This window comes from Vanacampus margaritifer, chromosome 2 (genome assembly GCF_051991255.1).
Source record: "Vanacampus margaritifer isolate UIUO_Vmar chromosome 2, RoL_Vmar_1.0, whole genome shotgun sequence".
NCBI classification, from domain to species: domain Eukaryota; kingdom Metazoa; phylum Chordata; class Actinopteri; order Syngnathiformes; family Syngnathidae; genus Vanacampus; species Vanacampus margaritifer.
Genome location: NC_135433.1, coordinates 17,383,204 through 17,409,958, shown reverse-complemented (window position 1 = coordinate 17,409,958; position 26,755 = coordinate 17,383,204). Strand labels below are relative to the sequence as shown.

At 39.7% G+C, this 26,755-nt stretch overlaps 1 protein-coding gene across 2 annotated transcripts; it reads left to right on the top strand.

Annotated features, from left to right (window-relative positions):
- Window positions 1–1,150: 1,150 nt before the first annotated feature.
- unkl (unk like zinc finger) lies at window positions 1,151–26,331 on the top strand. 2 transcript variants are annotated; one of them, XM_077556747.1, is made up of 14 exons: window positions 1,151–1,272; window positions 3,200–3,409; window positions 4,463–4,639; window positions 7,214–7,347; window positions 7,457–7,592; window positions 10,686–10,803; window positions 10,894–10,978; window positions 11,651–11,799; window positions 14,145–14,322; window positions 14,405–14,494; window positions 14,889–15,119; window positions 15,636–15,820; window positions 19,963–20,220; window positions 20,296–26,331. In XM_077556747.1, exons 1-14 carry the CDS (start codon window positions 1,208–1,210, stop codon window positions 20,449–20,451), a joined length of 2,172 nt encoding a protein of 723 aa, XP_077412873.1. In that variant the 5' UTR covers window positions 1,151–1,207; the 3' UTR covers window positions 20,452–26,331. The 2 variants fall into 2 exon arrangements, with proteins under 2 accessions (XP_077412873.1, XP_077412872.1); XM_077556746.1 differs by having other exon boundaries at window positions 11,651–11,805.
- Window positions 26,332–26,755: the final 424 nt, after the last annotated feature.

The following is a 26,755-nucleotide window of genomic DNA, read 5'->3' as shown; positions in this document are numbered from 1 at the left end:
CACATACAAGGGTAAAGTTTTACATTTATGAGAATGAAGTTTGGCTATTACAGGAAGTCTTATATATAGCTTATATATAAGTTTTTGATCTTGTAATATAGTGAGAAGAAACATTGTAATTTTACATGCAAAAAGTTGTTACATGTTGGTGTATTTTAGAGCAGAGAAGACAAAGTATGGAATTTTAAGTGGATCGCCCAATTGTTTTGTATTCTTGTAGTCTTTTATTTATTTATTTTTTAACAGATTTTTAACATTTTTTTCTCTCTCGAGTGTCTCAGGTTTTCAGTTTCAATTTATTGGCAGTGTTTTAACGTGGGGCGGGGGGGGGGGGGCTTTGAGCGCGAGAACGCCTTCCAGCTTTTCAGGAGAGGAGAGAGGAGAGCGCGCCCTCTGTTGGCTAAAGGCAATACTCATGGTTACAAGTTCACCAGGCACTCCTAAACCGCCTGTAAGCCACAAGGTTATATGTGGTTATATATTACTTGTGGTGTTAAAACCACCATGTTTGAAATTACTTTATGCATCATGTCATGCTAATTTAGCTAACGTGCTAACTGGTTTACTACAGAAACATTAACACTGACGCCACGAGGTTATATGTAAAAAACAACAACATAGATTTACAGGCGGTTTAGGAGTTCCTGGTGAACTTGTATCCATGAGTATTGCCTTTAGCCAACAGACGACGCGCTCGCCGCTCTCCTTTCCTGAAAAGCTGGAAGGCGTTCTCGCGTTCAAAGCCCCGCCCTTAACCCCGCCCCCGCGTTAAAACACTGCCAATAAATTGAAACTGAAAACCAGAGTTGAAACTGAAAACTTGTGACCCTCGAAAAACAAAAGACATCATAATACAAAAAATATGCCTAAAGAAAATAGTGTTGTTTTTTTAATGTCTGTATTTTATTTTTCAATACAACTTTTTACAATTCCAATACTTGTTTCAATGTCAATGCAGCTTTTTCCACAATGATTTTTTTTCCAATACTAAATCTTATTGTCAGTGTTGTGGCTTCATACGATCCTTGTGAGGAATAAGATGTTAAGAAAATGGAGGGATGAAAATGTGTAGATTTTCTTTGGCAGCGTTTGCAGCGGATGTCTAGCTTCCGCTCACCACTGGGTAGCGCGCTACGTTGGGGAAGTGCATGCGCCATGGTGGAGCAACAGATCAACGCGCATGCGCACTTGAATGTTTTGACTGAAAATGCCGTCGGTTTCGAAAACGGCAGCCAATGCGTCTGCTCAAACCGAGAAACCTACCCACTATACGTGAGTACATTACTGCACGGCGCGCGTGTGTGCTGTGCGACTCGCAGGACGTGTGCGTCGTTGTCGCTTTGTTCCAACTCTTTGCTTGTGTGCGTGCGTTTACGAGTGTTTTTCTCAGGGCTTTGTGACTGCCCCCGAAAAAACAGGCTTGAGACGACAGCTCTTTAATGTTTATTGACATGGCGGCCCATGGCGGGATAGTTTAAAAAGGCCCCGTCCAGGTGCTTTCTCGCACCGTCAACTTTGCCAGCTTATCGTGGTTTAGCCAGGACCCGCTAGCACGTCTGCTTGTCAACAGCTTGGCCTTTATTTTTGTGTTCCCCTCGCTCTGCCTCTTCTCGCTACGTACTTTAATTGACGTACGCTCAAGGAATTCCCACAAGGGTTGCGTTGGAATGCGCGCGCACTCTTCTACGTGAATAGCGGGCTGGCGCCAGTGACCCAAAATACAGCGAGGGCTTGACTTTAAAAAAGCAGACTTTCAAAACATTAACTGAGCCAAGACACGCCTTTTACATTAGAAAACGGTCACGGCACACCACTAAACAAAAGTGTCGAATAAATATGACTATGACTGAATATACCTTGTCCAAGAAACTCTTTCATTATGTCTTCAAGACATTAAAGCCTTTATGGCCTTGAACTCTATCTCTCTTTTTTTAAAAGCCGTTTTCAAAGCACAGTTCCTTTTTATGTTATTTGAATGCTCTTTTGAGACACACGGGAATATTGTGTTGCATGACAACCTACCAAAAATAATTTAGACTCTTTCAAAAACTTTGTTTATAGCCTTTCCTGTTCTTTAGGTAGAATATGGGTTGGTTTCACACAAAAAATGCCAGTTACTGACCACAAAGTGAAGAAATCAAGTTTTTTTGTGACAAACATTTCAAACAGAACAGTAACTTTGACACTTGTGACACCGGCAGATGAAAAAAAAAAGAATGAGTCTTTTTGCTGGCCATAATATATTTACAGATACACAACTAAGAAGCATGCCATGAGTGTCGCTTACTCTCACCCCTTGGCTTGACTTTTACTTAAAGTGGCTTTTTTTACATGTTCACTATGTATTACATGGATTGTGCCATCTTTTCTCCCGATCGTGACATGTGATGCCTTAACTTAACTGACTCTCAACGTGCTGGCATTTTACCCAACACTGCCATTTACTGGTTTATTTTTGGAATTTCACAGATAAGCTGTGCAAGAATGTTCCAGGGCTACTCTGTTGATAAATGTACTTGACAAATAATATAATATCCATCGAGAGACTTCTGGTTCCCACTGCAGGGGGCTCACTTGTTACTTGGGCAGCGTAATGACGCGTCACGTCAATCATGCGTTCGCCTCCTGGTGGATGACCTAATGAGAAAGTGCTTGATTAGATATGCAGCAGAGCCCACATTTATTTTTAAATGTAAATATCGTAGACAATCAGCAACATTAATAATAATAATAATAAAGCGATTACTGTTATATATGTAAATGTCTTTTTCGCCCGGTACCAGATCAGCTGAAAATCACTTGATAGGATCCGATTTCCAATCACGTGATCGGATTGTGACATCTCTACAATTTACTCACAAATGTAGTTACACATCGTAAAATGTGGCCCTGTATAAATGAACACAAAAGCGAATACAGTTGTAGGAAGCCATGAAACATTTGTTGTATAATTAGCATTAACAACCGGTGGATACACGTTTTTTTATTTTTATTTTTATTTTTATTTTTTTATTTTTTATTTTTATTTTATTTATTTATTTTTTTTGTACCTTCTGGGCCGTACCTTCCTGTCACTGTATGTCGCTGGCATAGATAGATGAACAAAACTCAAGCCACCCCTGGTTAGAGATCATTGTTGTTTTTTCCATGTCAATTTGTTAATCTTGCGTTACCTGGCTTGTGGTTTCTACCCTTCCAGCTACTTGAAGGAGTTCAGGACCGAGCAGTGCCCGCTGTTCCTGCAGCACAAGTGTACGCAGCACAGACCGTTTACGTGCTTCCACTGGCACTTTCTCAACCAGAGGCGGCGGAGACCCATCCGTCGGAGGGACGGCACCTTCAACTATAGCCCAGACGTCTATTGCACCAAATACGACGAGACCACAGGCATCTGCCCTGATGGAGACGAGTAAGTCGAGGGTTACTTGAGACACTCGTTTGAATGCCGGCGATGCTTTAAACATGCTGTTGCTGCTGAGAAGCTTTGTTTACGTGGATACGCCTGGTCAGAATTTCAGGATTTGCTTTAATGGTGCGTGGTGGTGGGTACTCTGGGTCAGCAAGGCATTCTATGGTGCAAACTAGGGCTGGGCGATATGACCAAAAATAAAATCTCGGATTTTTACAGACATTTTTTAATCACAATTTTAATCTGTTTTAATCTTAAAACAAACAAACAAACATTTATTTAAAGGTTTCATTTATTAAAAAATAATTCCTGTGCAAAATGTTCAGTCAACAATAACGTATACTGATTCTAAATAAATTTTAACATAAACTTAACATTCATAGTTTTTTCTTAAATGCCACAATTAAGTAGTTGGTAGCTATTGTAAATATGTCTTGTAAACCACCCATCCAGCATTCTGCCACAAACTTTCCTTTTTGGTTATCAGTGGAACAAGAGTTTGTAATTTCCCCCCATTATTTGACAATGGTATAATTTCTTAACCTTTTGCTCACACCTTTGTCCGCAATCATTCATTCACGCAGCCATCCATTAAGTAATTTGTTCACCAGTGATTTAATGCAGGAGTGAAACTTAATGTCCATCCATCCATTTTCTTAACCGCTTGTCCTCACAAGGGTCGCGGGGGGTGCTGGAGCCTATCCCAGCTGGCTTCGGGCAGTAGGCGGGGTACACCCTGAACCGGTTGCCAGCCAATCGCAGGTGAAACTTAATGTGTACAGTCTATTTGTTTGGAAAACCCAATTGGGGGGAAAGCAAGCTCATGCCATCACTGGGAGCTATTTTTATATGACCTTACCTGTTGCCATAGCAACTGTTGCTACTCGAGTTAGATGGTGAAGTCGGTGCTCGCAAGAAGTTAATAATGCAATATATTTGTAATTTGGCCTGACAGTGAACTACATTTTTTTTGTTGCATTTTGCTCTTCTTTTTTTTTTCCTTTTCATCATTTTGTCTGAGAAAAAAACATGTTTTGTCCCCACCTCTGTCAGTTGTCCTTATTTGCACCGGACCACGGGCGACACAGAGCGCAAATACCACCTCCGTTATTACAAGACAGGCACGTGCATCCACGAGACGGACGCCCGGGGGCACTGCGTGAAGAACGGCCTCCACTGTGCATTTGCCCACGGCCCACACGATCTCAGACCCCCCGTCTATGATATCAGGTGATGTCAAACCCAGAAAATAACTTTTTAGTTCTTTACAACTTTTTAATACTTTTTAGAGTTAACATTTTAGACTTAAGCATAATGTGTAAGTTTATATTTTTTTCAGCATATTTTTGTGTTTTTTTTTTTTTTAAACTTTAATTTTTAATATTATATATTATTCTTTGTGTCTTTTAAATAATTGGTTTTACTTTTCAAAATTATTTTTATGTAGACTTTCAAATCATTTAGTTTAGTTTTAGTATAGTAGAGTATTCTCTTATACTTACAGTAATTTGACCTTTTTAGACTTGATTTTTTTTCTTTGTGCTTTTTATCTATTTATTTTTTGACTATTGAATAATTGTGTTGCCTTTTGAATTGAAAAAAAAGTTGTTTTTAAACTTTTTTTTTTAAAAATACTTTTTTAATTAATCCTATTGACGTTTTATATAATTGTTTTGAATTGTTTACTTTGCAACTATTATTCTTTATTTTATTTATAAATATCGGTATCTAAAATTATTCTATACAATTTTGCAATGACATAAGAATTGTTTTGCTTTACTAGGTTTAATCCACTGGTTTAGCTTTAAAGATTCACTTTGTTTACAAACACATAATTGCAAGGAAAAAATCATGTCATAAAAATCAAGATAGCTCTTACTGTTTGCGGAATCAACACCATAAAAATGATCCTTTGTTGACATTTTTTTAGCGCATGCGCGATGGTTGAGTGGCAGAAAACACGGCCATACGAAAAAAGTTAGCGAGTGAAATCGCCGCTAGTTAAGCACTTTATTGGCCGAAGTGCGGAGGAGGTTTACGGAGAAGCTTAATGTATGTATTGGCAACAAAACTGAAACTATTGAAGGCCCATATGAGACGTGGGATAATGACAACATTTGGTCCAACTCACCTGTTTCCTGGCCACACATCTGCTTTGGGGACATTTACTTTTCTTTAATACAAAGTCCTGTGCAAAGCTGGGTAATTATTTTTCATTGCAGTGTTCTTTAGTACTGTGACATTTGTCTTGTAAAGTGAGAATTCCAATGGCATCTGGTCTCTAGTTAACAACTAAATATCACAGCTTACACAATTCTTCTTTTCAAATCCAGTCTTGGACAAACAGGCGTTCATGTTACGTAGCATTACTATATACTATATACATACTAGCATTGTAGCACCTTTAATGTGTTGTCAGGATAGGACTTAACAACTATAGCTACTGCGTACACAAGTGAGGTCGGCAGGTATCAAAACACAGATGCAGAATGCAATATTTATTCGGATAAGATAAACAATATGTGGACACTCAAGTGAAAAACTAGGCACACAAACACAATTCTGATACTCGTTGCCTTTTGATCCTCCGTTCGTAACGCTGGATGGCTTTTTCGTTAGCCTTCTCATTTACCGATCCAGGATAGCCCATTTCTTTTTCTTTTTTTTCCCTTTTTTTCTTTTTTTTCCGGTAGAGCTCAGTATCGTTCATTTGGTAATTTTACCGATTTGACATGTCATCATCATTGCTCTCTTTTTTAAAAAAAAAATTTTAATTAATTTTTATTTTGTGTGTGTGTGCGTGTACATGTGTGCGTGCGTGTGAGTGTGTACTCATTAGTTCACCTAAAACCTATTAAAAATCCCATACCGTTCACCTAAACCGAATACTTCAGAATCCAGCTAGAGTTGTGAGGTTGTCAGGAGACCCGAGGAAGGATCAAAGAAAAGAAAGGAAAGTGAAATCCAGCAGTATAGCCCATTAAAGACAAGGAACAAGTCAGGGTGGTTGTCAATCACGCTTTGGAACACCTGAATAAGACCCCAAAACAATATGACTCAGCGGATTTTATGATGCACAAACTCGATTTATTATTTCTTTAAATAACAAATATATAGTCACAAGTACTTACTGGCAATAAAGTGAGCCTCACAAACCCGTCCACATCAGTCGGAATCCAGGCTTTGAGCGTCAAGTTCTACCCTCCCGGCTCGCAGCCATTTCTTTAATTTTTCGCGGCCCCTTTCGGGAAAGCAATTAAAAAAAAATAAAAAATTTATCAGGCCCCCGACGGGCCGTACAATTGATGGCACAACAAGAATGAACCATCTGCTTCTCTTTATCCTCCTCCAAATGTGCAAAACCATCGAACTCCATGTAAAACACGTTGTTTCTTGCCACACGGTTTCCCGTGATGCAACGCGCCAAACATAAACAATACGTCACACAGGATCCTCCTATTGTGTGGAAGCTGACATGTAAACAATGAATATTAAGTTGAGTCAATGTCATTCATGCATAATTCAGATTACGTTGTGATTTGTATTACTTGTATATTAGAACGCATAACAAAAATGTCTGGCTTGATATATTTAGGAGATTCTCTAAACAAAATGTACACTTGTAGGTTGTGGCACTTATGTGCACAAAGAGGTGTATTTCACATTTGGGCAATCGCATTTCTTAAACAGGAGAGGGTCAAAATAAAAACAAATTCTCAGCTCATTATTTTTAAGCAGATGGGTGTTCATAGTGTCTTAAATCAGGCGTAATCATGTAAAAATAATAATGAAATGTGACAACAGAGAAATCCAAGCACAAGAGGCGCTCCAAAACGGGCAGCTGGGCTCCGGCGAAGGTATTCCCGACCTGCAGCCCGGCGTGTTAGCCAGCCAAGCCATGATCGAGAAGACCCTGGCGGAGGACCCTAGGTGGCAAGGTGAAAGACGCCAGTTCATTTCAAGCACTGTTATCTTGGAAATGCTCTTTGATGAGAACGTGAGAAGATGAGATTGTCATGCTTTTTCACTTCTTTTCTTTTTTCTCAGACACCAACTTTGTCTTAGCAAACTACAAAACGGAGCAGTGCACCAAGCCACCCAGATTATGCAGACAGGGATACGCTTGTCCCCACTACCACAACAGTCGAGACCGCAGACGCAATCCACGGAAGTACAAGTACAGGTGAGCAATGACTAAAAGATAAACGGCTAAAAACTAAACCTAAACAGAAAAAAAAAAAAAAACACCATTCCCAAATTACCGTGGTCAAGTTGGTATTGTATGTTATGTACTTTTACACACCAACATCAACACAACACCTCCCCAAAATCATATTCAATTGCTAAAATTTTTTTAATTTATTACGCTGTCATTGATTAGAATCATATGGACATTCTCATCACCATTGGCAGCGGCCCTCAGTCTGCAGTCCACCAAGCACAAAAGAAAAGGCTTTAGTACTCAAAGGTTACCGACTGTGGTTACATCACCTTCCGCAAAATCGGTTTCGCAAGGTCTCTAAAGGCTGTGAGTGATGCAATAAAAAAAAAAAAAAAGGAGTCATGATAGGGTTGGGCGATCTTGCAATAATAGATTATCACGTTTTTTTAATTACAAAAGTCACAATTTCGATTTTATCACAATATTTCATCAATAAGAAATTTAATTAAACATGAAATAAGAGATGTATTGAATAAATGCACTTATTTGTGAAAATGATCACCTTTTGTAAAGAAAAATATTAATTATAAAACCGCAAAACACCGGAGTAAAACAATAACAAAAGTCACATTTCTGTTTTCAAGTAGTCTCATCAAAGTTGCACACAATTTGGCTGTGAGTTGTGGTTAATAAAAAAAAAAGCAGCACGTAAACAAAGCTGAAACAACTGCTGCAACTGCAAGTATAAGTAAAGATCACAATTTTGTAGCAACTATTGTGGGTGGGTGGCGAGTTCTGTAGTTTCCCATGGTCTGGATGGGCCATGAATGCAACACAATTTTTGTGCTAAGTTTTGCACGTTGGCGTGTTTAGCCTGATCATTTCACAAACGCTACAATATGACTTATGGCTGGACCCAAGGTCGCTTGTTACGGGTTGCCTGGATTGGACCCCAGAATGCATAGATAGCAACAAGTGGTAAAAAATGAGTAACAGTTTATTTGCTGAGGTCTGGTAAGAAAGAAAAAAAAAAGACCCAGGAGGCAGGCAATCAGGCAGTGAGAGGGCTGGCTGGCTTCACGACAAAAACTGTAGCGAATAACAGGTTACAAAAACTTTGTGGGTACATCAGGCATAATGCAACACTAGTAACAGTGGAATATTTATGAGATGAGATGGAATTCTCTGGCACCATCCTGAGTACAGACCAGGCTTCTTATTGAGAAGGTTGATGAACTAATTGAGCCCAGGTGTGTCCCATCAGCTGCTAGCCACACCCTCCAGGAGAAAAACAAAGACCTGCCATGCCAAACCAATCACGACACCACTATTTTTTCTGCAATCTGCGTACATGCAAGGAATGGCTTTGTTGGGGGGGGTGGACAATTTACGACTTGACCGCCCCTAACGCGGCTGCAATGTCATACAGCGTAATTTTGGTGAACGCTTCTGTGACAGGCTGCTGTTTTGGAGGCGCATGCATGCATGAGCTGTTGTCTCTGCTTTGGAGTTTTTGTCTTCACCATTTGGCTCTCATTGTAGTGTGTCATGCAGCCGTTTCAGGTGGCTGAACAAGTTCGTAGAGTTGCCGTGACTTGTCTTCAAGCGCTACTTGCACACTTTGCATATGATTTACGCCTGGTTCTTTGTCATCCGGCGTGAAGCCAAAACAGTTCCATATTATGGACGATGAATTTCTCTTTGGAACAAAAACGCTTTTAGCCTCCTCCACCATGCTTCACGCAGGGTGGGGGCGTAGTGTGCGCGCGCTACAGTTGACTACTGATTGGCTGTCATAGGTCATGCACTCCAGAGACAGTGACTGAGGGGGGCAGCAGGTACATCGCTGTCCTTCGTCGCGATCAGACGATTCCACAGAAATGGCAGATCACGAGCCATGCATTTCGTCACATGATTTAATATCGTCATCCTGCCCACCCCTTTGTCATGGCAATGAAATGGGCAGAAATGAATCAGAACACAAATGTATCTCTGTCCATGGTTGACAGGCTTCCTCCTGCAACAAAGTATTCCTTCTAGCAATTTCTAATAAATTGGCTCAGTCAAATAAATGTATGGTCACTCACTCATTATTGTCTAAAAAAAATATAGAAACTTTTAATCTTCAGGCGACTCAATGTCTAAAGTAAAGTTAAATGACAGTTTAAGTGTCCGATAATAAAACATATTTGCAACACTTTAGATTGGTTAATAGTTTGTTAAAATAACAGACAAGGCAAGGACTTACCAGTATTCATTTGTGAGAGAGAGAAAATGAAAATGACTACATTTGGACACAGTGATCATGTAGACCAGTGGTGTCCAAACTCGGTCCTCGAGGTCTGGAGTCTTGCAAGTTTTGGATGGATCCCTGCTCCAACGCACCTGTTTCAATGAACAGGATCGTTATCAGGCTTATGCAGGGCTTGCTAATGAGCCTCAAGTGTGTTGGAGAAGATCCCGGGGTCTCTCGACTAGGGCGCTAACAACCATGCTGCCACATTTTGATTGTACCTTATGTAGCTACTGTAAAGAATTCTTGAAGGTAAAATGAGTGAGTTTTCTTTGGCAGTAAGCGATATTGGTGGTAGAAATGATTACATTTCACTCTGTGGTTCATTTATGAGTTTCATTTTTTACTGGAATTACTGAAATGAGTTTTCCATGATATTATTCTAACTCATTCGCTGCCATTGATTGACGGCTATAGACGTCAAAAATTCATTGGAACTATTTCTATTAGTTTAACTTTTTTTTTTTCTTCACTTTTGTTAACAAGAGTATGAAAACCTAGAAGAAAATTATTGTACATTTAGAACAGATATAAAATTTGTGATTAATCGTGACTTAACTATTAAAATCATGCGATTAATTACAATTACAAATTTTAATCGCCTGACGCCCCTAATTTTTAATACTCTTTTCTTTTAAAAAATCAAATAAAAGATTTTATTTATTTATTTTTAAGTCTAGCTTTTCATAGTTAAACTAATAGAAATAGTTTAAATGAATTTTGGACGTTTGTAGCCGTCAATGGCAGTGAATGAGCTAATGTATTGAAAATGCACATAGTTGTTAAAAGCAAATGTTTTCTATTGTAATATCACACAACAGGTCCACTCCGTGTCCCAGCGTGAAACACGGCGACGAATGGGGCGAACCCTCCAAGTGCGAAAGCGGCGACGCTTGCCAGTATTGTCACTCACGCACGGAGCAGCAGTTCCACCCCGAGGTGACTACCAAGTTTATCCTATATCAATGCAACATGCAAGTCTGACGTTAGTATCTAACTTTGCTTCTTTTTTTCCCACCCACTCCCGAGATCTACAAATCCACCAAGTGCAACGACATGCGGCAAACCGGCTATTGTCCCCGGGGGCCCTTTTGTGCCTTTGCACACGTAGAAAGTGAGTCATTCAAGACGCTGTTACAAACAAGTAATAAAAGGAGACACATTTACACAAACTGTCATAAATGTTTGAATAAATAGTTACGGGAATGGCTCTAAGTAGAACACGGACCTCAGTCAAGGTCAAACTGGCAAAACAAATAACAAACAACTATTGCACACCGCATTTGCGTTGGTTTGTCCTTGTGAGTCTGTGAGCAACGTCCTTTTTCATAGAGGATGAGGCGTTATGATTAAGATGTCAAAAAAAAAAATCCTTGTGTCAGCAGTTTTGCCAAGATCCACTCCCACCAGTTGTTAAATGGAATTCCCCTTTCTACATTTTGCGTTAACTGGACGGACCAAACCAAGCAAATAAACCCAAAGAAGCCCTTATTTGTATAAATGCACTGTGATGTCATTTTGTCACACGTACACAAAAATAGCCTGAATGGCAGTACATTTTGCTCTTTATTGGAACCATACTTTATAATACAGTATTTGTCTGTGTTGTATTGTAATATTAGATTCTAACTTTGTTATGAATTTAAAATGTATCAATGTTGGTGTGATTGTTTGTTGATATGAGCCCTGAAATTGGCTGGCAAGCAGTCCGGAGTGTACCCCGCCTCTTTTTTGGGCAGTCAGCTGAGATAGGGGTCTGTATGATTGTGTCATGTCTCCCCCTCAGGAATCCCCTCCACCGAGGACACAATGAGCTCGCTGCTAACGGCTATACATTCCAGCTCACATTCCCAGCCGTGCTCTCAGCAGTATTCCGAGTGTCCGATCGGCGAGTGGACGACGGCCGGTGGCTCCAGCAACAGCAACGGACAAGTGGCGAGTGTATGCATATACTAGATATACATGGGCCAATGACAATGAGTACTTGCTGTTTTGAGATTATTTCTCAGTATGGTGCCATACATTTCCACACCACTGCAAAACTACGACCACAATGATAAACATATTCCTCTCTGACTGTGTCAGTAAAAAGTGACCAACATGTTTTCTTCTTAAATTAAGTGGGTGTAGAGTATCTATTTAAAATGTCCTGTGAGTCAGTCTATCATGCTTGCTCATGTTGATCTGACACACATAAGGATTTTTCAAATCTTTTTTTTTTTTCTTCAGGAGATTTATCGATTTTCAAATCATAAAAGGTTTTTTAAAATCTTTGTCAGACCCCACACAAAGATAAACAATCGAGCATTTAACAGTTTTGGTCGTATATCACAGCTCCCCACACGCATTAAAGATTACCTTCCACCACTGATCAAGAATCCAAAGCAAAGTTCTCGGGTAATCACACGTGACTTCACAAACACAAAGACGACCAGGCACTTCCGGGTCTGCACCGTTGATTGTCGAATGTTTCCGAAAGGGACAGGAGACGGGAGCAGTAAGCAAGCACGTTGTTTATGTCTGCAAGGGGATAATTGCTTTGGAAAATAATTTCTTCCACCTGGGGATTCCACATTTATACAAAATTAACATTGGGTAGGCCACCCTCAGAACATATAGGCTATATTTAAAAAAAAAAAAAAAAACACATACACAGATAACGGGATCAGTCATCAACTTTCATCATCTGTCTGTTTGGTATTTAGATTACAATTAAGTCACTTTGATTGCCACAGCGAGAGAGGTATTCATTTGCAATGTTTATTATTGCTGTAATTTTCCATTGCGTATAACCACACTGGGAGAACAGCTATTTCTAAGGAATCAATGTTATTTAGATTGTGGGGAAAAACATTGATCGATTGCCATATTTTCTCAATATAATGTCTGCACCCCAACTAAACGGCTTCATTAATTGCCTTAAGCGGGAACAAATAAACAACACTTCTTAAATAGGCATTACCATTTCACCTGTGGGGGGGGGGGGGACAAGGCTAGTCTTTCCAGTTGTGAAATACTAGCAGGTTTTTTTCCACAGGTGAAATGGTACCATCTCTATATTGAGAAATGCTTTTCTTATTTGATTAAATGATTTCCGACCAGTAGTGTTTCTTGAAGGAAAATCATATGTACTGCAGGAAGTTATCCAATTTTACCCAATTGGCAGGAAAAAATATTTATCTATCCTACAAATAATATATCTTTGTTCATCTATCGATTCTGGCTAGTGTTGCACGGGATACCAGTACCGTACCTTGATTTTTTGGTGTCAGAAACGGCTCGGTATAAAAAATTTTTTAGCACCCATCAAAAAATAAATACGAGACAGCCCGCCAACTCTGTTTTAAAGGCGGGTACACATACAGTACATGCTTGGCCGCCTGTCTACCGATATGCGGAAGAACGCCTTAAGCGTCACGCCTCTTTGGCTTCACGCACTGAACACTGACGAGCTCGCTGGTCATGCACTCCCCGTTGTGAAGTACAACTCGCAAAGTGTTTGTGGAACTTTTTTTCTTACATGGCCGACAGCCACGGCAAGCAAACCGACATGACGTTTTGTAACGAGCAAATGTTTTTTCGCGGAGAAGTAGAAAAAAAAAAGCAACAATCACTCCTGGCCCTGCAGTGGACTCAAGGTGCGTTCAATGAACAGGCACACAGTAGGAAATCACAGTTATGCATAGAAAAAGCCCAGATGTCTGACAGAGCAACAGGTTGTGACACATTTTTTGACACTTCCATTAAATAATATGTGGAGTGTGAATTATTTTGTTCCCAGTAAATACACATTTGACTAATTGGGAGCGTAATGGAGAAGAGCAGAGACATGCATGCACACTCAAGCAGCATTACATTGAGTCATGGGAAGAGTGCCACTGTATTACCAATATTTAAAATGGATAACAACAAATGCAGTCAAATACATTACTTCAAGAATATGGCATGCAATGTGAACGCACATAAAAATATACATTATTTACATAAATTAACATACGTCCTAATATTTTGAATTAATACAAATAATTTTGCTGCTTTTACCGTTTCAGTACCGGTATCGAGGTATTTTAAGCAGGTATAGTATCAAAGTCAAAATTTTGGTATCGCGACAACAGTAATTCTGGGAATGTATAGCGATTGGCAGCGCAATTACATGCTTATCCACTAGATGGCAGAAGGTACAGTTAACGTGTGTATCCAAAATGAAGTGTCTAGTGGTGTGTACAAAAAGTTTAAATGCTGGGAATGTAACACACATGCTGTGTGTGCCCACTGTTCAGACACAAAACAGCGTGTTCTGCGCAGTGAACCCCCTGGCATCAAGCTTCACCTCCAGCATAACATCCAGCTTGGCTTCCAGCATTGGCTCGGACAGCTCCTCCCCGACCACCTTGTCCACCATGAATGCAAAAGCCACACCCTTTTATCCCGGGAGCAACACGGTGGAGTCGGTCATAGGTATGAGGATATCGAACATTCGCTTTTTCATTCGTTTTTTTAATTGGAAAGCCTTCTAACTTTTTATTTTTCACCCACTCAGGTTCCGCTCTGGACCTCAACTTTAGTGACATCAACGTTGCGTCGCTTGATAAGGAGCTCGAAGAACAAGACAACCATGTTGGACTGGAAAGTACGGATAAAGAAATTTAAAAATGTATGGAGCCCGCCCCAGACATGTCATGGGTGGCCACAATATAAAAAAAAAAAGGCGCAGACAAAATGCAAAGTACCGGTAGATTGATGGATGTCTAAAGACTCGAAGCTCTACCAACAGAAAATAAGACCTGAAGGACAGTGCATATTGCAGATTCAAGCAAATATGCACTCCATTTCTTTACCCAGACATCCAAGTTGTTCATCGGAATCTGAAAATAATTCATTTGTGTTTCATGTACACAATAATACTCTTTTGTGGCCACAATCGTTTCGCCCATGTCGTGTCTCGGGCCAGCTAACACCAATGCATTCATCCACAGTATATTTTGTCTGCAAAGTCCCCTCTTTATCATATCGCGCCGCCTTAGGTCAAAGAATGCTCGGCGGCTCGGCCCCGGTCAACATTCCTGGCTCGCTTGCACGCTCGTCCTCTTTCAACTCCTCCTCGTCGCTGTCCACCTCGCCGCTGAGCTCGCTGTCGCAGTCGCAGTCCCTGCTGTCGGGCACAGTGTCACATCACAACCACACCGCTAACATGTTGGCCAAGCAGGAGCACGGCCTGCTGGGAACGCCCACGTCTTCGTCTCAGAACTCCTTAGGTCAGTGCAAATACACAAACAACTATTTGTCCGGTTCCAATTGTGATGATGTGGTGTGACCTTAAATGGGCAGTGCTTATACGAAAACCCTCCAGTATGAATTAGGTTTAAGGGGATTTGGGGGAAAACGTACTTTTTCACATAGGGTCTGATTGGTTTTATAAAGGAAAACATGAGGAAATTTGATGAAAGTTGATTATTATTGTAAAGAATGAAAACAAAACAAGAAGAGATGATACTGGAATTTCCCGTGGATTTAATATTTGCTAAATAGCGTTATCCTGTCAGTTTAGAAAAGTATTTATTTAAACTGTTGGTCAATGTTTTAATATTCTGGCATTGACTCCTGTCGGTGCCTTAACTTAAGACTTTCTGCATTGAAATTAGTGGAATCATCAAACGCTTCCCATGGATATCAACTGAAGTATTTCCATATTTGTAGCCATTAGGATTATAGTAGTAGTGATTGAAATACACAGTTCAAAAGTGTGTGTTGCCATTTTCGACCCGGTCCAGGCTTCAACGGCGCCAGCAGCATTTGGGACTTTGTGAGCGGCAGCTTCTCGCCCAGCCCATCTCCGGTTTTCAGCAGCCTAACATCTGTGGCGGGCAGTAGCGATGTTTCACGTCTCTTTCGGGAACTGGATGAGGCCAAGAGGAAGATCAAACAGTGGGAGGAGGCCTGGCATCAGGTCAAACAGGTACACTTTCAAAAAGGGATGAATAACTGTATGTGTTTTACACAGAGGTGTGGACTCGAGTCATGTGACTTGGACTCGAGTCATGAATTTGAGGACTTTAGACTCAACTTGAAAAAATGTTAAAAGACTTGCAACTCGACTTGGACTTGACCAACAGTGACTTGTGACTTCACTCGGACTTGAGCCCTTTGACTTGAAAACAAAAATATTCAAATGTAAGTTCCTCTTCAAAATAAAGCAAACTTTAAAAGAAAGCCGACCAAATAATACATTGACACCAATGCAACAGCCTTGACGGATTCTGCTTTGAAGTCTGCCTGCATGGTGGCGTGAACGCCAGCTAGCCTACTTCCCTTTGACATTTCTAGTAGCTAACTGTTAGCATTAGCATCGAGTGACTGGCTACCAACAGTAATTTGACAGCTGTTGCTTGGCTCGCTTGCTTTTCTTATCGTTTTCGATACTGTGGACCAAATGCCATTTTGGCACTAGTGCCCAAAGTGCCCCTTTTTCCATTTATTTTTCTATTTTCTATTTAAAAAAATAGTTTGTGAAAGTAGTTTTGTTGCCTTTCCGAACTAAAATCCACAACATCATTTACATAAAACAAATTATTATCACGTTATCCTTGGATGACGTCATACTACGATACGCGCTCTCTTTCTGCCAGGTCGCTCGCCACTACACCTGCGGTCTCTCTGTTTTGAATTTACGTAGTCTCACTCACAGTAAACAAAAGCCAAGGTCATAGAATGCAGAAAACTCGAGCAAAAAGAATGTCTTTATTTGATAGCTCTTGTCGACATGATCACTGAGCATGCTGCGTGCTAGCCTAGCTTCAATTGAAATGTAGTGACAATAGTTGTAATCAGCCTCGCAACTACGATGAAGTCTGACATTTTCGCGCAGTTGGTTCTGAGGACGCGGGGAAGATGTCCCCCTCAGTTTCATAAAGAAGCCTTCCGATCTACTTTCGCCACGGCAAAAATTTCCGGTAAAACTACGTTCCTCTTCCATTGGGACGGTGCATGGAGCTTCTGCTCCAACAACTGATGCGTTTATAGTACACAGAATATGTCGGAATTTGTAAGTCTCGCTCAGAATTTTAATAAAATTTCCAACTTGTAGCGTGTACTCAATGATAGCTAAATTGAAATATACTTCAAAATATAAGTGGAAATTGCTACATGATCTTTGTTTTTATTTTAACTAAGAGTTTGTTTTGGGAGTTTACGGTCACAGTAAGGTCATAATGAGAAACAGGTAGACAGAAGTGTGTTCATAAATTAGGGGGACAATGAAGAACCAAAGAAGAAGAAGAAACAACAACACAGTGTTTTATCAAAAAACAAACAGTGTAGCTTGCTGAGATGTAGTAGTTACAGTAATTGTTGTGTACAGTCCCAATAATGAAATATTAGCATCTACAGCTGCAGAAAAATCATAAAAGGCATTTGCTCGTATCAAGCCAAATGTAAAGTAAGACATTTTTTTATGCTACTTGCACTATAGCAAAATCCTAGTTTTGTTATTTAAAATGTAAATTTCATGTACATTTTACATAATCGTTTTTATTCATATGAATTTGTTGTTCATAAATGATTCTTCATACACACGTCAAAACGTTTTTATGGTGATTGGCATTGCAGACAAACAACAGTTTCATTATGTGTGATTTATTGTTTAGTCATTATTTCACTAAAGAATTTTACAATTATCATCCCCCACCGCCCCACACACACACACACGTACGCACACTTATATCTACATAGACCACCCCCAAGCAATTTCCTGAGCTATTCAAGGCAAAATGTTCCATTAATAAAACATTCTTCCATGCTTAAAATGTGAACCCTAACCCAAAGTAAGACATTTTGTGGAATGTTTCCATCAAAAAGTGATGTTTAAAAATCGATTCGGCCGCATATTGAATCAATTCGAGAATTGTGCACTGTACTATTGCGGTATATTGCCGAATCGATTTTTTTTTAACACCCCTAGTGGATAGTGCAGGCCCGTTATCATGTGCCCCTTTTTTTTTGCTTTGAGCACCTGCCCCTCTAAAGGTCACTGCACGCCCCTGAAACACACCCACGAAGTTTGACAGTTGGAAGCAAATTTGCGCCTGATTTACCACACAAGGCAAGAACACGGCAGTATAGTAACAGTTGCATTAAAGATGACATTATCAGAAAGTGAGGTTGGGCCGAGGAGGTCCAAAAGCGTTTCTCATTTAGCGCCATTAAGCTGAAGTTAGCGGAGAGGATGACAACGTTATTGGTTTATTCATTTAATGTCCATAAAATACTAATTATTGGTGCGATCATCTATTAGATTTTCAGAGGTTAATGTGGGCATACAGTAAAGATAGATTTTCATACAGCTTAACGGAGTGTTAATGCATCTGTCACGTGAAATGGTTGGCAAGCTCGTAATATCGACAAACACTTAAGTATGGTTAACAATGTACTCGCGTTATTTTTTCGACCAGTCTTCATCCACAAATCCATCAAAGTCCTCATCTTCTGTATCCGAATTGAACAGTTTAGCAATTTCACCTTCAAACATGCCAGGTTCCCCCTCGTAAATAACCGGAGTCAGACTCGTTGCCGTGCGGCTGTTTAGCAATGATGCCGGCTTTCGCGAGCCCAATCTCCACAATCTATACTCGCCCGACGCTGTCTCCCAGTTTTGTGTAAGCATGTCCGCCGTCTCTAAATCCTACTCGGCACTTCAATTTGAACAGCAAGTCTACGCCAATGTCCAGCAGTTGGAGACTTGGAGTTCCTTCGTTAATCCTCCCGGACGGAAAGATGACAAATTCCCCCTGAGATTATTCCGTGCGTGTTCTTTGCGGAGCCGCTCCGCTCTGTCTTGGCCGCGTGCTCCGGACACGTCAATTTCGAGTTATTTTTCTTGCTTCCTCCACCGATGTAGAATTTTCTCGTGCCTCCATGTACAACCTGATTGCAGTTTAAATTGTGCATCGTCTATGGATGCACGTTAATGCTATTTTCAACCGATACCGATAAGTAAGCCGATAATTATTGGCAAAATTAACTTAAATACAAATATACTTTATAGTCTTTCAATAAGTCTAACATCTTACATACATTGTGTTCAGCACCATGAAGCTGAATTGTATTGATATCTCTGCTTCAAAGACGACCAGTAACTCATTTTGAGTTTGCCTTGTTTAAAAAATGCAACAAAAAACTGCGATGGTAACGTTTTGGGGAGACACAGTAAAAGAAAGCCCACACTGGCGACTACCATGTCACCATGATACATCTTCTGTGAACACGAGGTGGTGCACATTATGACATCACAAATATGCAACACAACCACAGCAGAGGGGAAGGGTTGAGGAGTTGGGCACAACTTGAGCCACAAACACAACAGGTGGACCAATGTGACATGTCTATTATTATCGGCGGATTTCTTTATTATCTGGTTTATCTGTATGATGTCAAATTGTTTGATAATTGACGATAATTATCAGCAGATTTCTTTATTCTCTGTTTGACGTCAAATTGGTCGATAATTGCAGATAATTATCGGTCACCGATATCGTGCATCCCTAGCATCGTAAGCGTGTGTCTTCGCTGATGCCATTTTCCGGATTCCTTGACCAAACCGATGTTGTTTAACAGTGCAAATATCGACAGTATTGTTATCCGATCCTGCTCGGTCTCGCGGCTGCACGTCGCCAAAAAGGTGGGGTCCAGACGGGGTAGACAAAATGAACTGCAGGAGACAGGAGGACACAGTTTTTTTGTCTCTCTTTTTATTCACTTTCTCATTTAATCTCCACATTCAAGTACATACAGACTCAACTCTCTTTCTCTTTCTTCCTCCCTGCATCCGCGCTCCAAATTCGCATGTCAAACTCAGCCATTCTCAGTGGCTCGAGGAAGCAGCCAACCAGGAACCAGCATGAAACCCGACCACTAATCAGAAACGCGGGTTGGCACAGCAAAATTTGCCCCGATGCTTGCCTGGAAGGATAACGTCTTTGGAACTTGGCACACTCAAAAGGCGCACTTTTTTTTTTTTTTTTTTTTTTGCTAGTAGCCAAAACATGTCACAAACTGTAAAAATGCAAAAACATTGTCCCTTACTTGGGAACAATTTTTCCATAGGCGTGTGAAACGTGCCAGAAAGACGCCCATGAAGCCAAGGAACAAGCCAAGGTGGCGGAGGCGGAGCGGCAGCTGGCTGAGCAGAAACGGGATGAGACGGAGCGCAAGCTGAAGGACCTGCGGGGGGATTTTAACGCTCTGTGCCGGGCGCCCGGAACGCCGCTCCTGCGCAGCTACGGCGAGCTGGACCAGCTGCCCCTGTCCAAGCTGCACTCGCTCAAGAACCAGCTGCGCAACGACCTCGACCTTATAGATAGGGTAAGGAAAAGACAGCACACACCAAAGTGCGTTTGCAAGCCACCTATGTCACACGTGTGTCCTCTCCTTTAACAGGTCATATATCTGCTTCAGTCCAAGAAATGTGTAGTTTGCCAAAAGCACGACCGATGCATTGTGCTGCAGCCGTGCCAACATTGCGTTCTGTGCGAGAGCTGCGCGCCCAGCAAAGCGGAATGTCCCTACTGTCGAACAAAAATACTCAAATGGTGATGTACGCTCACACTTGAGAGGTACTATGTAGAAAACTACTAATAGATATCAAATTTTGTATATTTCATACAACAGTTAAATGTAGAATGAAATGTTGCGTGACTCGTATGAATATATATATATAGCTTTGAATCATGTACAGGGGATTGGGATGTTTAGGTTTGTCTCATTTTACGTGGCCAACGTCTTCAGTCAGCAGAAATATTCAATTAAGTTATGATCACTAAATTCTATGATGTACAGGTGTATCTCAATATGCTATTTCATGGACAACTTCATTCATTTCAACTTCATTCAAAAAGTCATATTGTGTATTGGCACACTAAATGAAATATTCAATGATTTTATTTTTGGGGTATTTTGATTATGGCTAGTAGCTACCGAAAACCCCCAAATCACTGTATCATGAATTTTGAATATTATACAATATTAACGATCAAATATATTTTTAATACAGAAATCAGGTAGGAATTGGCCTTCTGGAAATTATTTTTCAATTTCTTCTTAGTACTACAGTGGTCCCTCGCTGCTTTGCGGTTCACTTACCGCAGATTTATTATATCATGGATTTTAATTTAGGTCCGAAATTCATACATTACGTTGTTTATCTTGGGTTGTACCTCGCTACATCACGGATTTTTCAGAGATTATTAACAGTGTTGTTCCGATACCCGTATGGGGAGAGGCCCCGATACTGCATTAAAACAGTGGTATCGGCATTGGCAAGTACTAACAAGTAACATGCCGATACCAATATTTCTGACGCTAATATAGGACTTTGGATGCAGCATCTTGTGTCTTGCTTGTGCACGACATTCACTCATGTGTGACGTGTTCACTGCATGCCGAGCCAAGATTGGCCCTTGAATGCTGTGAACCAATGGCATTAGCAGCTTTTTCATGTTAGAAAAAAACAACAACCTAGGTATCGGTACGGTATATTGGCCGATACTGCAAAACTGGGTATCGGAATAACACTAATTATTAACAACCCCCCCACCCCCACCACTCGTGGGTTGACTCTATTCTTTATTTATGCTGCTATTTTTCTTATTATATTTACAAAGTTAACAATTGTTTAGAAAGGTGGCTACCGTTATAGCTCAGTAGAAGCATAACTTGCCCCCCAAAAATTCAAATTCAAATTATTATTATTTTTAAACGTTTTCTACTTGGCGGAAATTCACCTCTCACGGGTGGGCGTGGAACGTAACACCCGTGAAAAGTGAGGGAACACTGTATGTAGTATTTTTCTGCAACATTTTAATATCTTGCAACGCACCTGTAATTTGACTTGAAATGACCTTTTAGTTCATGAACAAATCCAAAGTGAGTATTTACGACAGAATTCAATGTGTCCGACATCTTTGCCATCGTTATCAAAAGCACTTAAGTCATTACTTCCGAAACATTTCACAAAGGCACTGTGGAGATCTCTTCAAACTGTTTTGTATTCAATGCAAGATCAGAATATTTTATTGACTGTTACTATAAAAATATTTGACCCCAATAATGCACGAGATGGCCAAACGACTGAGGTGACGTCACACTTAAAATGGGCAAAAATTAGACATCCATTTTTCCTTTCGGTAAAGAGGAACATAAATTGTCCAAAAAAAAAAATCACTAGTATTTTGGGAGAACATATTGTGAAATTCAACACTATGCAGAGGGAATCTTTTATGTAACAAAAACAAACACTATTTGTATTGCAAAATTGTCAAGTTTTTCAGGTATTAGCGCTGAATGTTCCTTTTTAAGTAAATCCCCAAATATGAGTTGATATGAATGCAACCAGTCAAGCGATTACTCTGACCAATTTCCTGAAGATTTCTTAATTAAAGCACTTTGTTGACATGGGACTATTAAAAAAGGGGTATGTAGACATTTTGTTTAAGCTGCTTTGTAGGGTTTTTTTTGTTTGTTTTTTACTAGTCACACTTTTTATAAATATATATATAAGCTAATGCTTTTATGTGTGTACTGTGAAACATAAATGGAACATTTCATTTTTCCTGTTGTTAAATCATGGCATGATTCTGCATAATAAGATTTAATAGGAAAATAAAAGTATTTAATAGTTTCTACTTTCATAGTTAAATTTATAAATAAAAGGGGGGGGGATCAATCAAGTAAATGCAAATTAATGATGCATTAGGCATAACCAGCAGCTGAAATGTGTGTAAAACACGTGCACACACGCTACATACATGTGGTTCAATCAGTTACTTTTGCTTTTTGTAAAGATTTATATGGAGGAGCATGTATTGTCTTTTTTGTGTAGGAAACTAGCCTCTAGAACATATCAGCCTCCAGCTCTAAAGTGCCTTAAAATGAAATTGCAGAAGCAGAAAAGGGCCGTTTATGATGAAATGTGTCAAAAAAAAAAGTTGACATAAACACCATGAGCATATGTATATTTGCCCAGTTTCATTATGATTATTATTTTGATGGAACATTGCCAGTGCCTGCGTCCTTGTCGTTGGTCGCGGTGCTCTTCCTGTGCAGCTTCGCTCTTTTGAGATTAGCTCTTTTCTTTCCTGGCCGTATGCAAACAAAAGGGCACATGCATTTGTACAGAAAAAGCTCTTAGGACAATTAACGTAATCGAGTCCGTCTAAAATGACCTTCAACTGTGTTAATGAATCATCTCTCTCGCTTTAAAAACCCATACGAAGTGTCTGCAGGTACAATTGATTTCGCCGCTTGTTAGTTTACATTCCCTGACGTGTCAGTAAAATAGTGCAGTGGAAAAATATTGGGAATTTGAGTTAAGAGGCAGCCGTAGTGAGTATTGATCTATTTACAATGTTTTGGGTTTGCCCAAATATGGACCAGCTAAATCGGGGCACACACTTAATTAATGTCAACTTTTTAACCGTCCCTGCACAATGGCGAGGGGTAAATGGCAAGTGTATGCTTTCAGCTGTTCTCGCATTTATGATGGTCAAGATCATCTTTATTTAGAGACATTGATTACATAATTGGCCTTAAGCTTATGGCTTGTGATCTGTCAATCATAAATCCCGACAAATGGGCCCACCAACTAGAGTCGGATATTTTGAATGACCTTGTTTTCACCACGATGCCGTAAACGGTTACTATGTGTTGTTGATTGGGTCTACTGGAAAAGCGCACGTTTAGCTATATTATCTTCATATACCATACTGTAATACTACATTTTGTTTTTGAGGGCCTTTTAATATTTCACTTAGCGGCTAAATAGCAGGACTCTGCTGATGGCTTTTGCTTAACGTCAACACACTTGAGCCCGTGTTTGTTGCAGTTTTACCAAAGAGCTGTACTTTGTACTTTCAGTTAGAGGTTTTTCTTTCAGTTACCAAGGGAAGTTAATAAAGGCTAAGGAAGATAATCACCTACTACCTTAAATAGTTAATTAGCAGTAATAAATAAAGGCTTTTTCTCTGAGTTAAAAAAAATAATAAAAATACCACCTAATTGTGTTTTTACGGCCAATTCAAAGGTTCTGTTAAGAACAGTTTAGAAATTGAATGTGCTCTTGTAGTGGCCATATCGGCTTCACTATTCTGAAGTTTTCTTTACCTGCTCAGTCTAAACGCTTTATACAGTAGATGTTTTGTTTTTCATTTCTATACTGTTATGATACTGTACGGTGCTTTTAATTCAGCGTCTGGAATGAGAGTTTATCTGTGACAAATACAGACTTAATTCATCCCAACAAAACAATCCAAAATGTCCACTTTGTAAGCACAGAAGTTTTATTAGGATTTTGTGTGCCTTTTTCTGATTGAATTTGTGTTATCCTGAGCGATAAAAGGGTCACATTTCCACAAATTAAGATCCAAAAATCGAGTGCCTTACATAAGTCAAGTGGACAATGATGCTCTGTAACCTTTTTATTTTGGCTAAAAGGTTTAAAAGTGGCAGATGGTAGACCCTTTTTGAAAGCGGCGGATAGTAGACCCTATTCCTTTAACGTGAAAACCTCTCGTGCAAAGAGGAGCATGCTTACTTTGCTTCAACCATCAGAAGCGCTGTTGATTCACTCTCAAATCGATGCGTTGTTCATTTTTCCATCAGCATAGCAAAGCGCTCGAAAACAGGACTGTTTTGAGAGCCAAGATTGCGAACGCAAGGAAGGCTCTTGTCCACGTTAGGATTCGGCTTTTCCAGGCAATGTTATTGATATAGTTCATGTCCATACTGCTCACTAAATTCAAGAGTTTAACTCCTCATCTGATAATTAATCTCTCCATAGTATAACACAGGGGCTGGCGACTTGGAAAATACCAAGAGGCTAGCCAGCTAACCATAGTAAGCGCTAGCAACAGAGCAAGAAGTAGCAGCTCAAGGGACGTGAACATTTATTTAGCATGGCTAATTTCTGTCAAGAGTTCGGAATATTTTGGGGTATGTGGCCCACTAACCTGGCTAAGCGCTAACAAGGGAGGATTATGTACACGTAATTAGCAGCTCAAAGAACATGAAAACCTGCATCTTTAGAATTTCCCCCAAATGAGATTTGAGCACAAATTTACCCAGAGAGTTTGAAGAATGTGTTTTGGGGTCGGCTCGCTAACCATGCTAAGAACTAACAAGGAAGTGTAGCTCCTGCCTCATTCAAATTACGTTAATGTAGTTTTTGTCCGTTGATTAGTCGGACAGCGACAGCGGAGTTCTGAACGTTCAGCGAGATATTCCATGCGACGTGACGCAATGATTGAGAATGCAAATGGTGGCTACTTCGCTCATGCTAAGCGCAAAGACAGCATGAGTTACCAGCTCCTTGGACATGAAAACATGTTTGCAAAAGCTCAAAAACAATCTCATAAACAACTGCCACTAAAGTCTTTAACATGTCTCCGAAATATGCTAACGTAACCTAAGTGGCTAACTATTTCCCTACTCTTTCATTTATGTTTGTGTTTCATTAGCGAATTAAGGTATAACTGAAGCTAATTCCAGGAAGTGGTCCGACATAGTTGTGTGAAGGCTCTATTTTTCCGTCACTCTGTATTTGCCATCCCATTTGAGACAAGAACGGAAAAGGACAGCAATACTCTGTTATTAAGGGCACCATTTAGATCAGTCCATCGCCAAATGGGGAAACAAAAAAGCACCAAACAGTTAGTAAATAGTTTTGAATCTGTTTTGCATTCTAGTTGCTCTGTTTGTCATCCTATGAACATGTGAGCCTGAAGATTTATGCAATCTTGTACACGTGTAATGACGTTGAGTGTGGTGTTGGAATTGAAAATGACTTTAGTAGTGCGATTGTTCTGGAAAGTAAAAAAGAATCTGAATCTGGAACTAGCTGTTCCGTGTACTGTAGACTCAGCGTTGTTGTTGTTATTATGATTATTATTATTAAGATTAACATTTTGAAGCCCTGAATGTATTTTTCTAAATTAGGTATTCAATGAAGAGGTCACTGGAATATTATTACTACAGAGCGCAGTTCATTCATTTTGATGTAGCATCTAGTTGTAAATTGCTATTCAATAAAATCAAATGTATTAGCACTAAACGAAAGGTGTTTATTTTCAAGGTTGACGCAGTGAAATGGAAACTGGATTTAATAGGATTATTCCTGTCAGTGGGTTTGATTATTTTTTGTGATAATCTGTAGGAATTCAAGTTGATAATCACCAGAAGTTCTTTCAAACATACCGTATAGCATATGTGTATGCAAATCTTAGTGTAATACCAGATATTTTTTTCTGTTATTTTTTTTAATTCTCATTTCTGCATTAAAGATTGTGTACTGCATATTTTCTGTAGTGTATGACTAGTTTGTTAACACTTGTTAAATTGTTACACTACAGTGTTGTAATGGTTTACAGAGTCCACAAGATTTTTATCATCTTGACAATTAAACAAAAAAAAATTCATCTGCTACGTGTGATTGATGATTTTATTTATTTTGTTATTTTTTGCATTTAATTGAAGTCATGATTATAGTCACCCAAAGGGAAATGAAATTATTAAACACACTTGATTCTTTTATTATAAACGTACCCATATATTAAGGACTTTATTGCTTTAGTCTGGGCTTCCCTGCTAAGGCTGCTGCCCCCGCGATTCGACCTCAGATAAGTGGTAAAAGATGGATTGATGGATTATTTTTTTCCCACCACTGGTATAAATGTAGAGTATATTTTAAAAAGTATACACATTATATATGAATCTAAAAAACGAAACAAAAAACTTTGAGGATTAAGGCAGTAAAGAGACAACTGGAATCCAAAGGAGCGAATCATACTTAACGGCACACCATTAATTTCACCTGCTTATTGCATAAAGTTCTAGCCCAAAGAATAAC

Coding starts and splice junctions, on each gene's coding strand:
- unkl (XM_077556746.1), top strand. CDS start 1,208: ATGCCGTCGGTTTCGAAAACGGCAGCCAATGCGTCTGCTCAAACCGAG. Junction 10,979..11,650: donor TGCCTTTGCACACGTAGAAA/GTGAGTCATTCA, acceptor TCTCCCCCTCAG/GAATCCCCTCCACCGAGGAC. Junction 20,221..20,295: donor ACCTCGACCTTATAGATAGG/GTAAGGAAAAGA, acceptor CTCCTTTAACAG/GTCATATATCTGCTTCAGTC.